Source organism: Zalophus californianus, chromosome 4, assembly GCF_009762305.2.
Source record: "Zalophus californianus isolate mZalCal1 chromosome 4, mZalCal1.pri.v2, whole genome shotgun sequence".
Lineage (NCBI taxonomy): Eukaryota > Metazoa > Chordata > Mammalia > Carnivora > Otariidae > Zalophus > Zalophus californianus.
Window position 1 is genome coordinate 145763154 of NC_045598.1, and position 18772 is coordinate 145781925.

Consider the following 18772-nt stretch of genomic DNA (forward strand, 5'->3'; position numbering starts at 1 on the left):
GTTATTCTTTGTAACTTCTTACTGATGATAACTTTATAGTTTTATAGATATGGATAGTATATGTAAATGAAAATAGCTATTCTACTAGGGTGAGAGGATTGTGGATTTTTATGAGTAGTGTGTTTTAATTTCCTCTAATTTTTAAAATCATCTTTTTAGTTAAAAAGAAAGCCCTTAGCTTCGAAATGCATATTAAGACCTTGTGTAGAATGGGAAAGTTCTTATTCTCTATCTTCATGGCTGAATGATAAATTTATCAAGACCTTCAAGAAATCGTGGCATTCATATTCCTTCCCTCACATTATTCACTTTTATTCTTCTGTTGAAGATCCAGATTTAATGAGTCATGCCTTTCATAATGGTATTATTTGTAACAGAGAAAGGGGAGAATTATAGTTCTATGTGAAAACCAGACTAAATCAGCTCATAGAATTCTGATTAAGGTTTTTAGGTCAGGTTTGAAAATAAAGATGAAGATCTTAGGTGAAGGAGCACATAAGGAAGCAAACTCAGGAATACATTTTCTACAACACTGTATTCAAACCAACATTTAGCCCAGGAATTTGCAAATTATAGTTCAGGTATAAGGTGAGACCACATCTCAGGTTTTCTTTTTTTTTAACATTTTTCACTTTTGGGGGCACCTGGGTGGCTCAGTCAGTTGAGTGTCTGCCTTCGGCCCAGGACATGATCCCGGTCCTGGGATGGAGCCTCACATTGGGCTCCTTGCTCAGTGGGGAGCCTGCTTCTCCCTCTCCCTCTGCCCTTCCCTCCTCCCCACTTGTGCTATCACTCCTGTGCTCTCTCTTTCTCTCTCTCTCTCTCAAATAAATAAATAAACATTTTTCACTTGTGGCATAAAAATAAACTCTATTTATCATAGTAATGCTTATTATTCTAGCAAATGTGCAACTGGAGTGCTGTTTTTTTTTGGTTTTAGAGGGTAGGTGGGAAGAACAGATTGTATTGAATAAGAGCAACCTGTATATAAAACAATAATATTAACACATATGGAACACTTATTATGTGATAATGTTTTGAATGCTTTGCTTAGAATAAGTTATTTAATTTTCTCACTACAACCCTGTGATAATAGTGTTATTATCCCCAGTTTGCAGGTGGGTAATCACACAGAGGCACAGAAAACTTTAAAAACTTCAAGTTCACACACAATTAAGTGGTAGAATTGGAATATAAATGTAATATAACCTTAGGCTCTAGAACCCATGTTCTTAGCCACGTGGTATATTGCCTTTCAGAATCAATCCAGCTTAGCTCTTCATGTATTGGCACCATGTTTTCTCTTGGTCTTTTCTATTTTTTTTCTTAGACTTACCCTTTTATTTTAATAATGTATGAAAAAATTCATATAGTCTGCCCCCTCCTTAAAAGTAATGTTTTTTAATATCAAATTCATCTAAACACTAAACAAATTTTTTCTATTAAAATTAGTAAAAGTATATGAGTTAAATAATTGAAACACAAATGGTGTGCTTGATAGAATTCATTTCCCTCTGGTGGCTCTAACTTATGCAGTGTGAAGATCTAAATAATTTAAATTAAATGTTTTTAAAGATTCACTACACCCTTTTGTCCATTAAATACTGTTTTGTTCTTATATTTTGTCTTCCATTTTTTAAGGAAACCTTTAAATAGAGTTATAAGATGTTATATAACATCTATATGAAATTTACAAGTGAAGCAAAACTGTAAAGGATATATCAAAAGTGCAGAATGTCACCAGTAATTCTTTAGGCAGTACTTGTCGTGGACATAAATATGTTTTATTTGCTAAATAGACTGTTGCCAACAGATATGATTCTTTTAGTGGTACGCATAAATCATGTAATAATGACCTATACTATATTGGAATTTTACTTGCTTCAGAATTTAAGGTTACTATTTTTAGGGCATTGTAAATAAGAACATATAAACCTGAGTCACAAACAATGCCCAGTGGCAGTCGTATTAGATACCAGTAGTTTAGCAGTTCTGTGAGGTGTAGGACAATTTTGAAACCACATGCTGTAAAACTACCGGTCTTAAAAAGTAGTGTTTGGCATATATGCTCATTCAGAATTTAAGACAAAAAATACTGTGTTTAATTTTTCAAAACTCAGTTTCCATTTTAAAATTTGTGACATGAACTTCAAGTCAGTATATATTGCTTCTAGAGTTACTGGGTTCAGCACTCTAGAATTTAATGTATTAAGAAACTCATAGTATATGTAGAAATAAAATATTAATATAGAACACTTCCTCTGGTCTCATACCTAAATACAATGAATATAAACAAAGACAGTTCTTGTTTTTTTTTTTTAAGAAAAAATTTTTAAATTCAATTATTTATTCTTTTCCCTTACAGATTGCAGATTTTGGTTTATCAAAATGGCGTATGATGTCCCTCTCACAATCACGAACTAGTAAATCTTCACCAGAAGGAGGGACAATTATCTATATGCCACCTGAGAACTATGAACCTGGACAAAAATCAAGGGCCAGTGTCAAGCATGATATATATAGGTATAATATGTTATTTTTGCTCAGAGTTAACCTTGTCTAAAAACAAGATTAATCAGAATTTTGAAGCTACATTTTAATTTAAAATTTTTTAAGATTTTATTTATTTGAGAGAGAGAGCATGAGCAGGAGGAAAGGCAGAGGGAGAGGGATAAGCAGACTCCCCAGTGAGCAGGGAGCTGGATCTGGGGCTCCATCCCAGGACCCTGGGATCATGACCTGAGCTGAAGGCAGACGCTTAACTGACTGAGCCACCTAGGTGCCCCGAAGCTACATTTTAAAGTGTGATTTTTAGTCTTCTCTCATAAGTGTGGTGAAAATAAAGTAAGAGACCACAATAGTTAATATTTTTCAAATTAAAGATGCCTTGCTTTAAGCCACTTTTACATCCTTGAAAAAAATTTAAAGTATATATTATTCTGTCAATTTATAATATAGTACTAAAAGGTTTTTATCTTATGTGACATTGATGGAGGAGGGAGGGAAACAGTGTAGTTAATACTTAACACTACCAAAGGAGACAGTACTTCGACCAGAAAAAAAGTCAGTAGAATAGGGCTACATGAGATCATCTTTTTTATTGCTCTTTATTTTGTGTGAATAATAGAATCATGTAATTAGAGGTGATTAAGAATCATCCACAACAAGTTATCCTTGCCTATAACTCCAAATTTTTTATTACAGTAATTTGTTAATTTTTCAAATTAGATTAGTTCCCTTTCAGAACAAAACTATATAAACATTCATCATTTTGATTATGGTGATTCTTTATATAGCATTTCCCTACCTTATTACTTGCAAAAACGATATCTCCACAGTCAGCTTTTAAAATCAGTACTATTTTAGTTTATTGTTCATAGTTAGTTTATAATGTCCTGTATGTATATTTTTATCTTTAAAAGCTATGCAGTGATCACATGGGAAGTCTTATCCAGAAAACAGCCTTTTGAAGGTAAGTGTACTTTCACTTTCTTATTCTAGATGACAGCATGTTGGTAGGCCATATTCAGAACTATCTAAATAAAGCCCATCTTATTTTAAATCTGCCTACCATTCATTTTTTGGAAAACACACTATAAAAACATAACAATTTATCAATTCTGAATCCACTGTATATTGGAAACTGTACTGGACTAAGGGTCAGAAAAATGTAGATTCTGATTCTTGTTCTGACAGTAATTAGCTCTGTAATCAAGCCACTAAATCTCTTGAGTCTTCATTTCTTTTTAATTTGCAAAATGGAAATTTTGAATTCTAAGATTCATTCCAGCTCTAAAACTCTTTATTTGAAAATTTAATTAGTGCTCCTTCTATAACAAACTTTAAAGAATAACTTTTAAGTTTTCTGATAACATTGTCCATTTCTTTATTTTGAGGATTGTATGGGTCAGCTTTCTGTGTAGCAACCTCAGAATCTCAGTAGCTTACAAAATAAGTATATGTTCCTCATTCACATTAGGTGTGAGTGGCCATCCTTGGCTGTGCTAGGTTCCACTCAATTCTGCCGAGCTCTGCTCTATTCATGTTCCATTGGCCAAATCAGATGACCAAGCTTAAAATTAATGTGGTGAGCTGAGGCTATAAATACCACAGGAGGCAGACGAATCTGTCACTGGCTGGGATATATATGTGTATATATGTGTTTTTAACAGAAAGGGGGGTAATGCATTATTCCTATGATTTTAAGTTTCCCTCATTTTCATTTGGTTGACTTTAGAATGTATTTAATTAATGTATTAAATCATAATATATTTCTAATGAATGAAATATATTTGTTTTGACAGAAGTCACCAATCCTTTGCAGATCATGTATAGTGTATCACAAGGACATCGACCTAACACTAATGAAGAAAGTTTGCCACTTGATATACCTCATCGAGCACTTATGATCTCTCTAATAGAAAGTGGATGGGCGCAAAATCCAGATGAAAGACCATCTTTCTTAAGTGAGTGTACAGTTTTAGTATGGACCTTTTGAATTACAAAAATAGTAAATATACTGTGAATAAAATGTTCCTTGAAAAATCACACAAGTTAGATGGCAAGCTTAAAGTTTTTTTTTTTAATTCAGTTGCTGTTTTTATTTTATGAGATGAGATTGGAGAGATAAGGAGGGGTTTTGGCTGTCATTAAAAGGCTAGAAATTTATTCCAGGTACAATGGAACACCATTAAAGTGTGTTTTGTATGGAAATGACATCTAATTTAAGTTTTGGAGAGATCACTCTTGTTGCTGTGTGGAAAATTGACTGGAGAAGGGTAGGCATGGAAGCAAAGAGACCACCTAGGAGACTCTAGCAAGAGTTTATTAAGGTGATCCATGATAGACAAATTAGATAGAATTAAGATTTATTTCAGAGGTAGAGCGGATCATCATCTAAATGTAAATACAGGAGAAAGTTTTTATGATCTTCTGTTAATCAAAGAGCTCTTATATATGACATCAAAAACAAGATCCATAAAAAGATGATAATTGAGCTTTGAAAAAACTGAAAATTTTTGCACTTCAAAAGATGCTATTAAGAAAAAGTGAAAAGATAAGCCACAGACTGGGGAATCATCTTTCTAACTAAAAAAGCAGTGAAATATATTTTTTATTCAAAATTTGTGTCCAATGCTCGTTAGTACTATATTTAAAAAAAATCAAAAGTTGCTTGTAATGGATTCACATTTTATTTATTTCCCAGAGCTATGTGGGAGGATATATATCTCCTTTGTCCCCAGTGCCACTTCCAAATATTCATTTCTTTTCCATTCTCTAAAAATTCCAGCTTCTCTGCAGATCATACCATTAGGCCATACTTTACAGACTTCGTGGTTTTTCCCTATTGTTCTTTAAAGACTTTTGCTGAATACTTAAAGGAGCCTTCTGCAGATCACAGAGCTCTCTCTCTGTATGTCTCCCCTCTCTGGTACTGCCCTATGAACTCTCTCTGCCTTGGTCTACCCAGACTTTCAGCCCCATCTCTTCAATTAAGTTTCCAGTCAATTGAGAAGTGAGGTTCCACCTCACTTCCCTCTTAAGCTGCAGCTAGAAACTCTCAACACAGGAAGCATGGGCAATCATAAGGCTAACCTGATTTGTTTCCCATCTCAGTGATCACTGTCCTTTGTTGTCTGGTATCTAGTATCTTGAAAACCACTGTTTCATGAATTTTGTCTGGCTTTTTTGGTTGTTTTAGGCAGAGTGGCAAATCAAACCCTGTTGCTCCATCTTGGCCAGAAGTAGGAGTTATTGGTTTCTCTTTAAATTAATGGCCAGGGCACCTAGGTGGCTCAGTTGGTTAAGCGTTAAGTATCTGCCTTCAGCTCAGGTCATGATCCCTGGGTGCTAGGATCGGTGCTTAGGGCTCCCTGATCAGTGGGGAGTCTGCTTCTCCCTCTGCCCCTCCCCCTGCTCATTCACATTCACTCTCTCTTTCTCTCAAATAAATAAGATCTTTAAAATTAATTAATTAATGGCCAGAATTGGACACTAAACACTACTTAGCAATTCTGTTATGCTTCTCAAATACGTGTACTATTCCATTTTCATAGATCAACTGTTCTAAAGGTGTGTACAAGGGCCCCTGGGGTGGTTGGTCCCTGAGACTTTCAGAAGAATTCACAAAATCAAAACTTTTCACCAAAATAATAAATACTAAGATTTTTTTTTTAATTCTCATTCTCTCATGAGTATATAGTGGATTTTTCCAAAGGCTAAATGAGGTATGATGGTTTCATTGCTCCAACAAATAATGGAATGTGTTCTCACATATATATTCTGATGTCTTAAATTTTTCTCAGTTTTAATTTGTAATATAGTAAATATCAATAGATACGACACAAAGTACAAAAGCTATTTTGGATAGTCAATAATTTTGAAGAATCCCAAGACCTAAAAGTTTGAGAATTGCTTCCTTATATCAATGATCATTTTATACTATTGTAGGAGATACCTAAGGCCCATTCTTTATGTTTCCAAAGTGAAGATGAAATTCCATTTCAGTCCCTAAGAAGGAAAGTATAGAAAGAACATTTCCAGCTTCTATGTGCTCCTCAGCACTCTTCCTCAGACTTACCTCATTTGTTAATTTTGGAGAAAAACTGAGCATGCTTATCTGGTTCCTTCTCAGTTTTTTTCCTTCTTTTAGAAATCAGCCTGTCTAAAGGATGCATACATTTTCTGCTCCCACATGTGGAAGTAGATGAGGCCTGTGGCTGAGTAAAGCTGTGAACTCTTTCCAAGCCCATTGGCTACAGATCTAAAGGTAAATTCTCCAGTTATCTTTATCAGTAATAAAGGTTGATACTTTGATCATCATTTATCATTATTCTGTGGCTTTTCTTGATAGATTCTGAGCTTAGGAAAAGAAGACAGTGGTTAATACCTTAGCCTCCCTTCTTAAACCTCCAGCACTTCATGCTCCATCTTTCCTTTGAGCTGATCATCTGTTCTCACACTACATTAAGAAAAGAGAAACCGTGAGAGAGCCCTACTGCCTCATAGATCCACTGCCACATCTACAATCTTGTTGTACTTGTATCCATCTTTCCTGCCTTATCTCTTTGACAGGGGAAAAAAGTATCCATATACTTAGACAAATGTAAATGTATCACTTGTGCTCTGGATACCATTCCCAAGCCCTCTCCAGCTTCTGTTCCTTTATATTCTTGCTCTACTCTGGCAGTGCCAATCTCAACCTGTCTACTGGATCATTCAGCTATCACACAGATATATTCCATTATTATCCCCTATTTTTATATAGAAAAAAAAGCTCGACTTCATATGTTGACTTCAGGTACCACCTCATTTTTTGGCTCCCATTCAAATCTAAACACCTTGTAGGAATTGTCCATACTTGTTGTCTCTGCTTCTTTCCCTCTAATTCAGTTTTTAACAAACTTCTATCAGTCTTCTGTTTTCATATCTCCACTAAAGCTACATTTTTGGGGTTACCAAGGATGGCAATGTTAGAGAATCCTGCTTACCTTACTTGGCTTCTTGGCAGATTAGACATGACTAACTAGATGTTCCTTCCTTGAAACTTTCTTTCTGGTGGCTTCAAGACACAAGAGGCTACACAATTTAGTATCCTCTCTTCCTCAATCTCTTTCTCTTCCTCTACTCAATTTCGAACTGTTGGAGTGCCTCAGAGCTCTAACATGGGCCCTTTACTATCTGTATCCTATCTCTGTTCACCCCCTAGATAATCCGGTCCAGACCATGGCTTTATATACCATCCATATGTTAGTGATGCTCAGTTTTATATCTGGAGCCCTGACCTCTCCTTTCAGCAATAAGTTCATATATTATGTAGTAGTTGTAGTAGTAATTATGATTATTTCCATTTGTTGGCTATTATGAATAATGCTGCTATGGCTGTTCATATGCAAGTCTTTGTGTGAACATGTTTTCATTTCTCTTAGATTGCTATCAGTGAGTTGAATTGCTGGGTTGTATGGTAAATTTATCTTTCATTTTTAAGAAACTCCTAAATGTTTTCCAAAATGGCTGCATCATGTTATATTCCCATTCTTAAATGTGGTTATTTGTCTTATTATTGTCAGAGTTCTTTATATATTCTAGATATAAGTCCTTTAGCAGATACATGATATGAAAAAATGTCCTCCCAGTCTGGGGCTTGTCTTCATTTTTCTTAGTAGCAGCTTTTTGAAGTGCAAAAGCTTTCAATTTTTTTGAAGTGCGTTTATCAAAATTCTTTATGGATCCTGTTTTTAATGTCATATCTAAAAATTCTTTGCCTAACCCAAGGTCATGAATATTTTCTCCTATATTTACATTTAAGTGCATGATCAATTTCAGGTTAATTCTATGTATGGTTTTAGGTAAGAGTCTAAATTTGTCTTTTTTTATGTGGATATCCAGCTGTCCTAGCACCATTTGTTGAAAAGATGATCCTTTTCCTGTTGAATTGCCTCAACAACTTTGTCAAAAAGCAATTAACCATAACTATAAGGGTTTATTTTTAGACTCTCAAGTGCATTCCATGATGTATATTTCTATCTTTATGCATATAATAAAGACTCTTAAGAGGGTTAAATGTCATCAGTTTGGGGAAAAATTGACTTAGGGCCTTATCAGTGAAATATTAGCATTTATATTTTGTAGTTTAATGATTAGAGCAATCTGAACTCAATTTTTTTTTCTTATGTAGAATGTTTAATAGAACTTGAACCAGTTCTGAGGACATTTGAAGAGATAACTTTTTTTGAAGCTGTTATTCAGCTAAAGAAAACAAAGGTAAATTCCTAAATGAAATAGTAGAAATTGAATTTAAAACAATCATATATTATTCATGGAGATTTTCAGCTTAGTTTAATTTAGTTATTATCTATATTTTTCACATATATAGGCTACAGTTTAACAGAGACTATGAATACTGTTTTCTCTGTCACCAAAGAGCTTTTCCATTTCATTCAAATGCCACTTCTAGATTTCAGAGGCATTTCCAGAACTCCCATATATCAAATGTAAGCTTAAAATGTGTAATGAATGCCCGTTATGTACAATGAATGCCCTAAATCACTAGGATTTCTTAACCTAAAGTTTTAATATATACAGAGTAATAGAAGTCTGGGTTCTTACACTTCTTTTTATTCAATATTCTTGGGCTTTTTTTGAGATTTATTGCCAAGTTAAGATATAGAATTGTATCAATAATTGAAGCCAAAAGGTATAGTTTTAATGCTTTATTTTCTTTTGTTTTCCCACTCAAAAACTCCATATTATATAAATCAAAGTAACAGTTGATATGAATTACTTAGAACAATTGTCTTATTTACTCATTCTGGCATTTGTAGATTAGAACAATTGAAAGGACCTATTACTGCAAGGTTTTCTTAATATTATCAAAATTTGTTTAAAAAGCAACTACAGGGGCCCTGGGCTGCTCAGTCGTTAAGCGTCTGCCTTCGGCTCAGGTCATGATCCCAGCGTCCTGGGATCGAGTGCTGCATCACTTCTCCTTTTCCCTCTGCCTGCAGCTCCCCCTGCTTGTGCTCTCTCTCTGACAAATAAATACATAATATCTTTTTAAAAAAATAAAAATAAATAAATAAATATAAAAAGCAACTACAGTCCTTTAGGGACAAAGTAAGCATAGTTGAATACTTGCTGAGTTTCATTAAATTGCATCTGAGATATAATAATAAAAATAATCAGTTATTAACCAAAGTCTTGAGTTGTAAACAAGCATAGTCTACAGTTTATGTATCATTAAATGACATTGATTGCCTCTTGCAGTTTGCTGGATCTTTTGACATAACCTTTAGTTTAAAAGGGAAATGCATGAAGAAACAGCCACCTTTAGCCAAACTAAAAATTGATGGTGGCAGTATTAGTGCCTGTGTTTTAAGGAACTAGAGAACTGTGTTTTCATTCTTTTGATAACTTTTCACTGACCTTCCTGCTTCTGAGTAGGTACAGTCTTTTCTAGAACATTCCAGTCTCTCCACTTCTTAGTAGCTACAAACTTCTGTATTTTTTTTTTTTTTTTGCTTTATCTTTTCAGTTCTCTTTTCTCTCCTTACAACTTTCTCTTCTTCTCCCAAGCAAAGGTGGATAGAAGAATTTGTTCTCTTGGTTATAAAGTGGAAGAGAACCATTCCAGTTCTTTTTTTTTTTTTTTTTGTCCCCAAACAAACACTCAGATCTATATTTTTTCACTTTTTTAAATTTTAATTCAATTAATTAACAAATAATGTATGATTGGTTTCAGAGGTGCAGGTCTGTGATTCATCAGTCTTATACAATACCCAGTACTCATTACATCACATGCCTTCCTTGATGTCCATCGTCCAGTTACCCCATTGCCTCACCCCTCTCCCCTGCAGCAACCCTTAGTTTGTTTCCTATGATTAAGAGTCTCTTATGGTTTGTCTCCCTGTCTGGTTTCTTCTTGTTTTATTTTTTCCTCTCTTCCCCTATGGTCCTCTGCCTTGTTTCTCAAATTCTACATATCAGTGAGATCATATGATAATTGTCTTTCTCTGATTGACTTACTTTGCTTAGCATAATACCTTCTAGCTCCATCCACATCATTGCAAAACACTACGATCTATATTTAAAACTGTTCATTTTTTAGGAGAAATTTAGGCTTTTTATATAAAATAAAGTACATATTTTCAAATACCTGAATACCATTTAATAATAACATTGCTAAATTACTAAAAAAGCATTACTTTCTTTGTTGTTCTTAAGTAGCTATATTGTTTTTACTCAGAATTTTAGTATTTTTTTCTATTTAAAAATATTCTTTATCAATTCTCTGAAACTGGTAGGGGAAGAATATCGTCTCTATTTATGGGTAAGACACTGAGGTATAGGAAAGTTACACAACACTACACAGCTAGCTAATGGCAGGGCCAAGAGTAGCATACAAATTTAATAAGATTCTTCATCAGAAAACTTCTAGGGACACCTGGGTGGCTCAGTCAGTTAAGCTCCTTACTCTTGATTTTGGCTCAGGTTGTGATCTCAGGATCATGAAATCAAGTCCCACATCAGGCTTCGTACTCAATGCAGAGTCTGCTCCAGGTTCTCTCCCTCTCCCTCTGCCCGTCCTACTTAAGCATGCACTCATGCTCGCTCTCTCAAATAAATAAATAAATAAAATCTTTAAAAAAAAAAAAAAAAAGGAAAGAAATTTCTGAAAACCTGGGGCTCCTGAGTGGCTCAGTCAGTTAAGCGTCCACCTTCGGCTCAGGTCATGATCCCAGAGTCCTGAGATCAAGCTGGCATCAGGCTCCCTGCTCAGCGGGGAGCCTGCTTTTCCCTCTCTCTGCTCTTACTGCCCCCCACCCCGTGCTCATGCTGTCTTTTAAATAAATAGATAAAATCTTTTAAAAAAAGAAAGGAAAAGAGGGAGGGAGGGAGGGATTTCTGAAAACAAAGACCACCAGTTAGGGTGACTTGTTTTGTTTGATGTTCCTACATTTTTTTCAGTTCTTTGAACCAGGTCCCATAAATCATGTTTTCACAGATAGCCTTTCCTATATCTTAAAAAGTAAAAACTGAACCAAAAGAAGTTTTTCCTTAATATTCCATTTCATTTCTTTCTAAGGGTTGATTTACTAGTTAATAAATAATTTGAATTATCATAACATCAGTTATGAGAAATGATGTTATTAATTCAAGGATATTGCATTATCAGAAATGTTTCAATAAATTTAAAAACACAGAAAAACTTATATAACAGAGACAGATCCAAGGAATAATTCTAAAGGTTCACATAAAAAGGTATTTAACAAATGTTCATTGGACTGCTTTGTGCAAAATACTATGCTGGGTGGATTATATATACAGATGAATAGTGGTTTTTTTCTAAAATTCCTTACCCGTGTAATGGAGCAGACAGTCATAGGTATGAATAATGGAGGGCTGGGTGTAGTACCCACCAATTTCTAAAGTTCTGTAGAGCAGTTGACATTATTTTGGTTTGGAGAAGAGAAGCATACTAACAGGTTTGTTTTTTAAATCACTCACTAATGATGGCAGCTAATCCTACTGGTTTATAGAGATGGGAGTAAATCACTAAATGATTTTAATACAGAGATTTAGCATATAAATAAATCATCTGCTCAATAGCTAGCATGTATTGAATGCTTACTAAGTAATCTTAGGACTTTTTTTGTTTATAATCCTCCTTACAATAATCCTGCAAAATAGGTATTCTTATCTCCAGTTTACAGATTGGTAAACTGAGAGTAAGTCTCATGCCTAAAATCCAATTAGTTAAGTATCCTGGGATTCTAAATCGGACCTGACTGGCTACATGATCCCCATCATTCCATTAGGACACTCTGTATCCTTTACTTTAGCCCTCAGTTTCTTATCCGTAAAATGAAAATAATACTTGTACTTACCAGCACAGTGCCTAAAATACAGTAAATACTTAAAAATTATGGTAGATACATAGATACATATACTTACACAAATTGAAATTTATTAAGTACCTAGTTTATACCTTCTGTTCATTATCTCACTTAATCTCTTAAACAATCCTGCATGTAGGTATTAGTCCATCTTTTTTTTTTTTTAGATTTTATTTATTTATTAGAGAGAGAGCAAGTGAGAGAGAGAGAGCACAAGTTGGGGGGTGGGGCAGAGGGAGAGGGAGGAATAGACGCCCAGCTGGGCAGGGAGCTCAAGGTGGGTCTCCGTCCCAAGACCCTGGAATCAGGACCTGAACTGAAGGAAGATGCTTAACCAACTGAGCTACCCAGGCATCCCCAATATTAGTCCATCTTTAAAGATAAATTTGCTCAAGGTAACCAAATGATACGAGGCAGGATTCAAAGTTTGTTTCTCTAGTTATTACCTTTAGGTTATATATTTATATCCTTAAATGATTTAACTTTACTTTCCATTGATTCTGTATAAACATATAAAGTATGTTAAGCAGATTGTATTTTACATAATTTCCTAGTCACCTTCAACTAAAGGACATATATGCATTCATTCCCGTTACAGAGTGCTTCGAGCACTATTCACTTATGTGACAAGAAGAAAATGGAGTCATCTCTGAACATACCTGTAACTCATGGACCACAGGAGGTAAAAAAATTATGTTGATAAACTCAAAATATGAGCAGAAAATGAAAAATCATTTAGTCTTAATTCCTTTATATGTGGGAAGCTAAAGCCCCAGGAGATTTTAAGATTTATTAGGTAGCCAGTGGCAATCTCCATTTCAGACTCCAACACTCCTAATTTTCATGCCACTGTTCATTTCATTGAATCATACATAGTCCTTGCTTCTTTGTTTGCCATTAACTTTAGTCCCTGTCATTGTTTCATATAATGAATGGTGTTCCAATGTGTCCATAGGCAAATCATTGATTACATTTTTACCATTATATTTATGCCTTCTTATCCAAATGTAAACTAGCTATAATACTGCTTTGTCCTTACCTCTTACAATGATTAATGAAAGGCAAAATGCCATTTCCGTGGCTATCTAAAAGGAAAGATTTCTTTTTTTTTTTTTAAAGATTTTTTATTTATTTGAGAGAGAATGAGAGATCAAGAGCACGAGAGGGAAGAGGGTCAGAGGGAGAAGCAGACTCCCTGCTGAGCAGGGAGCCCGATGTGGGACTTGATCCTGGGACTCCAGGATCATGACCTGAGCCAAAGGCAGTCGCTTAACCAACTGAGCTACCCAGGTGCCCAGGAAAGATTTCTTTAGTAGCATTCATTCATATTTCAAATTAATAATTTCTCCTAAGAATATATAAGATTTGTTTTATATAGGTGTTTCTTTAATTTTATAAGGTATAAATTGTAATAGTTTTTATTCTTCTTTATAGTAACCCAAAATCAAGAACTATTTAGAAATTAAAGCTATGTATCTTTAAAAATGATTTTCTATTAATCTAAATAATTTATCTTCTATTTACTTTAGGAATCGTGTGGATCCTCTCAACCCCATGAAAGTAGTGATTCTAGTAGAGCCTCAAAGTCCCTGTCAGCATCTCCAGACAATGATTTTTTATCTAGTATGTAAATTTTTCAGTCAGTATTACTTGCATGTTTTCAATTTTTTTTTAAGATAATATTATTGGTCAGCAGTCATGGTTTGTATGGAACACAGCTTTCATCTGCAGCCATCACTCATTTTTTTTAAAAATGTTCTTAAGTTGTGAAAATAGTAGTGGGGTGTTCCACAAATACATTAAAATATTGAAGGCATTGTGTTCGACTTTGTGAAAAGATATTTTAAAAAATACCTTCTAAGAGAAGAGAAATGTTTCTGAGTAACCATAGTATGAGATAGAAAATGATGTAAAGGAGATACGGATGGAGAGCTATGATAATACACTGGAAAAGTAACATTTTTTATAAAGCATTTCACAACAACCTTGTGAGGGAGATATTCCTCATTTTACAGATTTTTAAAATCAAGACTTCCTGGATCACATAGTTAGTAGCTGGCAAATCCAAGACTTGAAGCCAGGTCTTTTGATAAATATTTTCATGTCACTCCACTACACCATGTTGTCATCATGAAGAAATTGTTTCTGACTGAAGGTTGGACCTATAGTTATAAAGATGGGCATTCCAGGCAAAAGGAACAACATAGAGGCACAGAAGCAAGAAAACACAGAGAACAGTGAGTAGTTGGTTTTAGCTGGTAAAAAGGATGAATGAAAGGAGATAAAAGATCAATAGGGTGGAGTCATATCATCACAAATTCTAACACTTGGCGGAGCTATTTGGGCTTTTTCACTTGGGTAGGGAGCAACTATTGCAGATATTTGAGCAAGGGTGTGACATGACAAAAATTTTTTGCTTTAGGAAGATTCGTCCTGACTGGAATATGTATTGGAAGGAAAAGGAGAATGCAGGTGGGGAAACCAATCAGTAGACTGTTAGTCTGTTACTGTAATATACATGAGAGGTTGTGAGACCTGATCCAGAATACAAGAAGGGAGAAATGATGAGAGAAATGTTATGGAGGACACACTGAAGGAGTTTATAGAATTCTACTTGTAGGAAGAAAGAGAGAGAAAGCGAACAAGTTGTCAAACCTGGTCACTGGGAGAACATTGATGCTATTAACAGAAATAGTTGAAATAGGTTTTAGAGTTAGATGAATAATTAAGTTTTTAATTTTTTTTTTCAAATTTGAGGTGCTTAGCGCATATGAGGTTGATGTCTAGTGGACTGTTGAAAATGTAAGACTAAGGCTCAGTAAAGAAAGGAAATTTAATTGTATAGATTTTGGAAGAGAGGTGACAGTTGAGACCCTGAGGTTGAATAGGATTACCGAGGAAGAGTGTAGAAAGACACATATCATAAATAGATTTAGAAGACACATTTAAAGTACAGAAGGAAGAAGACACAGAAGAAATACGGAATTATGTGAAGAAGTAAAGTTTCATGATTTATAATTTACATAAAACAGGCAAGCACAGACAGAAGTGTGGTAAAAACATTCATTATAAACACATTTTTGTTCTAAAATATATTTACTTGTGGAATTAGGTTTATGAACCAGCTTTAATAACAGTGAAAATTTAAACACATTGAATACTATCCTCTGTGTGACCCAGATGTTGATATTTTAGCTAATAGGAATAGCTAAGGACTATTCTACCCCTAATGAAGATACTGTGTTTTGTAGGAAAAACTCAAGACTTTTCTACGCTGTGTCACTATCCTGTAAATCACAGTTGCAATAGTAACATTTCTGCAGCTCAGAAGGGGACATTTTGTGATCACAAGACCACCCTGTGCTCTTTAGCAGTAATAAATCCACTCCCAGCTGAGGGAAACTCAGGTAAATATTTAACACTTTGTAAATGATGCTGTTTACCTCGCAACTCTATGTTCAGTATATTTGCCATGCAGTAAGTTTTGTCTTTATTTCTTCAACATGATAAATATATACCTTCTTAAGTAGGAAAGTACTTCCAATCCTAGGAGATAAGAGTGCTAACATGTAATAATAGGCCCACATGGTATTCCATGAACATCTAACATCTATGTAGGGAGGGAGTGCTAAAAGGTGTGACTTAATATGTTACTAAAGGTGAAGTTATTTTTGTTTATTTAAAAAATATGTGGATATCCTTTATATTAAAAAATATATATATCTATAACATAGATTGGGTTTTGCCCCCGTGGATTTATAGCATATAAAAAGTCTTTTTCTGGGAAGGGAACTGAAGGGAAAAGAAGAGATAACCCAAATATCTGAGTGTTTCCTGAAAATTAGCAGCATCCCCCAAAATACTTGTGTTCCATATTAGCATAATCGTAGAAAATTAGGGGTTTTATTCCTTGTTACTTCTTTGTTCATCCAGTGTTACTCATAGCTGTTTACCTGTCCTCACTCATCTGTCATGCTTTGCTCTTCTGCAGCGCAGTCACAGCCTGGCATAGCCCAACAGTGGATCCAGAGTAAAAGGGAAGACATTGTGAGCCAGATGACAGAAGCCTGCCTTAACCAGTCGCTAGACGCTCTTCTGTCCAGGGACTTGATCATGAAGGAGGACTATGAACTCATTAGTACCAAACCTACAAGGACCTCAAAAGTCAGACAGTTACTGGACACCACTGACATCCAAGGAGAAGAATTTGCCAAAATTATAGTACAGAAGTTGAAAGATAACAAGCAAATGGGTCTTCACCCTTACCCGGAAATACTTGTGGTTTCTCGGTTACAATCTTTAAATTTATGTCAAAATAAAAGCTTATAAGGGACTCTTTTTCAAGAAGAAAAGTCATTCTATAAAAGGGTATTTTATATTTCTGTTGCCTTTATCTTATTGGCTTTATAAAATCCACATGAGTATTGGAAGCTTTAATGAAGTTTCTTCTTCAGGTAAATATTAGTCGTCTTCCATGACATAGTATTTTTTAAAATTAATATATTAGAAAGTCTGCATTTTGCTACAGAGTTCAATTGTTTGTCTCTTTGGTTAATTGAAATTATTTTTTAAATGTAATAATTATATTCTTGTATATAACAATGTCTTAAGGTGTGATGCATTTCTCATGGAAGCCATTTTCATATTCACTTTCTTTATGGGTTATTTATTACTTGTCTAAGATGCAGTTTGGCTTTTGGAAATGTAGGCTTTATACATAAATTAGAGCTAGTACAGCATTTCTAACCTGTAGTACCAGGTTCAAATCCTCACCAAAAGTTGTTCATTAAACTTTGTTATCCAGACTACATTTTTAAATCCTATTCGTTGAATTCTTCTTTAAAAAAAAAGTTTCAAAGGTAAAATGACAAAGTCTATGAAGAAAAAAATTAATCTTTCAATATATGTTTCTACCTTCATTTCTAACCTCAACTAGCAACCAAGGTAACCAAAAATTAACAGCACACTGTTCATCCTTCTATATCCTTCTTCCTACTCATATGTATACATTCATGTGGGAAAGGGTCTTTCATTAATATTATTATAATACATGATACTACAACCTAATTTTTGCACTCAATAGTACATCATGTGCAGCCTTCCAGATCATGAATAAATCTAACTCATTCTTTTTAATTACTGCATAATGTCGAGGCTGCTTTTTTTTTTTAACTTGTTCACCAAGTTTAGCCAAAACAATATAGTGTGAGTAATTTTTTTGTTTAATAGCTTATGTCACTAAGTGAAAATTTACAAGGCATAATCCCCCTTCTGAAAATGTTTATTAATAATGTCAGCAAAAAGTATGATGCAGGTTAAATTCTAAACAAACTTTCAAGAAGCACCAGACGCACTGTATGAAAAAAGAAGGAGAAGGAGGTTGGGGCAAGTAAATATTTTATTAAAATTATAAAATAAGTATTTTAATCTCCATTTGGAGCTTGACATTAACCTGTGGTACCTTATTACTATGTCTCTGAGAAATACGGAAATTAGGTAAAAATGGAAACCAATTAAGTATATGAGTGATCTATTATATCTCTTATTTTTAAGGTGTTAGGATAAAGATTTAATTAAGAAATAAGTTGAGAAGATGGGATTGATTTAGGTTGTACATAGACACAGCACTAAACATTTAAGTCAAATAGTAAGGAAGTTCTTTTCAGTTCTTCTTTGAACCTTCTAATTAAGTAAAGGAGAATGTCACAATTGTGCTGTCATCTTTTAATCCCCCTTGTTAAGAAAAAGAATAGGCTTCAGAACTTCAGAAACAATATTTAGCGGGCGCCTGTGTGGCTCAGTCAGTTAAGCATCTGCCTTCGGCTCAGGTCACGATCCCAGGGTCCTGGAATCAAGTCCCACATCAGGCTCCTTGCTCAGTGGGAAGCCTGCTTCTCCCTCTCCCTCTCCCCTTCCCCCCTGCTCGTTCTCTCTCTCTCTCTCTCTCTCTCTCTCTCTCTCAAATAAATAAAATCTTAAAAAAAAAAACAATAGCAAGAATTTTATAGTTTTTTAAATTGTATTTTATTTGAAAATGACCTACATATGACAAGTGGTACTGATTTTGTATTTATAATATATAATGTTTCATTTTATAATATTCAAATAAAAAGACAAGCAGAAATACTAAATTGTAATATAGGTAGTATATGAGTGTGACAGCAAACATAGAAGTAATGGAAGGATGACATTAAGATTGTCACTCAAGGAAGGGACCTAATAATCTATAATTATCTGGTTTTTTTTAACTAGATAGTACTAGATAATCTGAAAATGGCATTCTTTGCAGTGTATTTTAAAAGAGTTTTACCCATAAGTGTAGTCCACAGAGCAGCTGCATTAGCATCACCTGGAGCTTGTGAGAAATGCAGCCTCAT

The 18772-nt window shown here is 34.4% G+C and overlaps 1 protein-coding gene across 2 annotated transcripts in view; it reads left to right on the forward strand.

Moving 5' to 3' along the window:
* RIPK2 (receptor interacting serine/threonine kinase 2) overlaps positions 1-17205 on the forward strand; it is a 29466-nt gene extending 12261 nt beyond the window's left edge. For both annotated transcript variants that reach the window (XM_027571155.2, XM_035727329.1), the window contains 8 exons: positions 2366-2523; positions 3423-3472; positions 4305-4466; positions 8678-8763; positions 12994-13077; positions 13925-14018; positions 15647-15802; positions 16387-17205. In XM_027571155.2, the coding sequence (XP_027426956.2) occupies positions 2366-2523; positions 3423-3472; positions 4305-4466; positions 8678-8763; positions 12994-13077; positions 13925-14018; positions 15647-15802; positions 16387-16724 (1128 nt within the window). In that variant the 3' untranslated portion in view covers positions 16725-17205. The remainder of the gene's footprint in view (positions 1-2365; positions 2524-3422; positions 3473-4304; positions 4467-8677; positions 8764-12993; positions 13078-13924; positions 14019-15646; positions 15803-16386) is intronic.
* The last annotated feature ends 1567 nt before the right edge of the window (positions 17206-18772 follow it).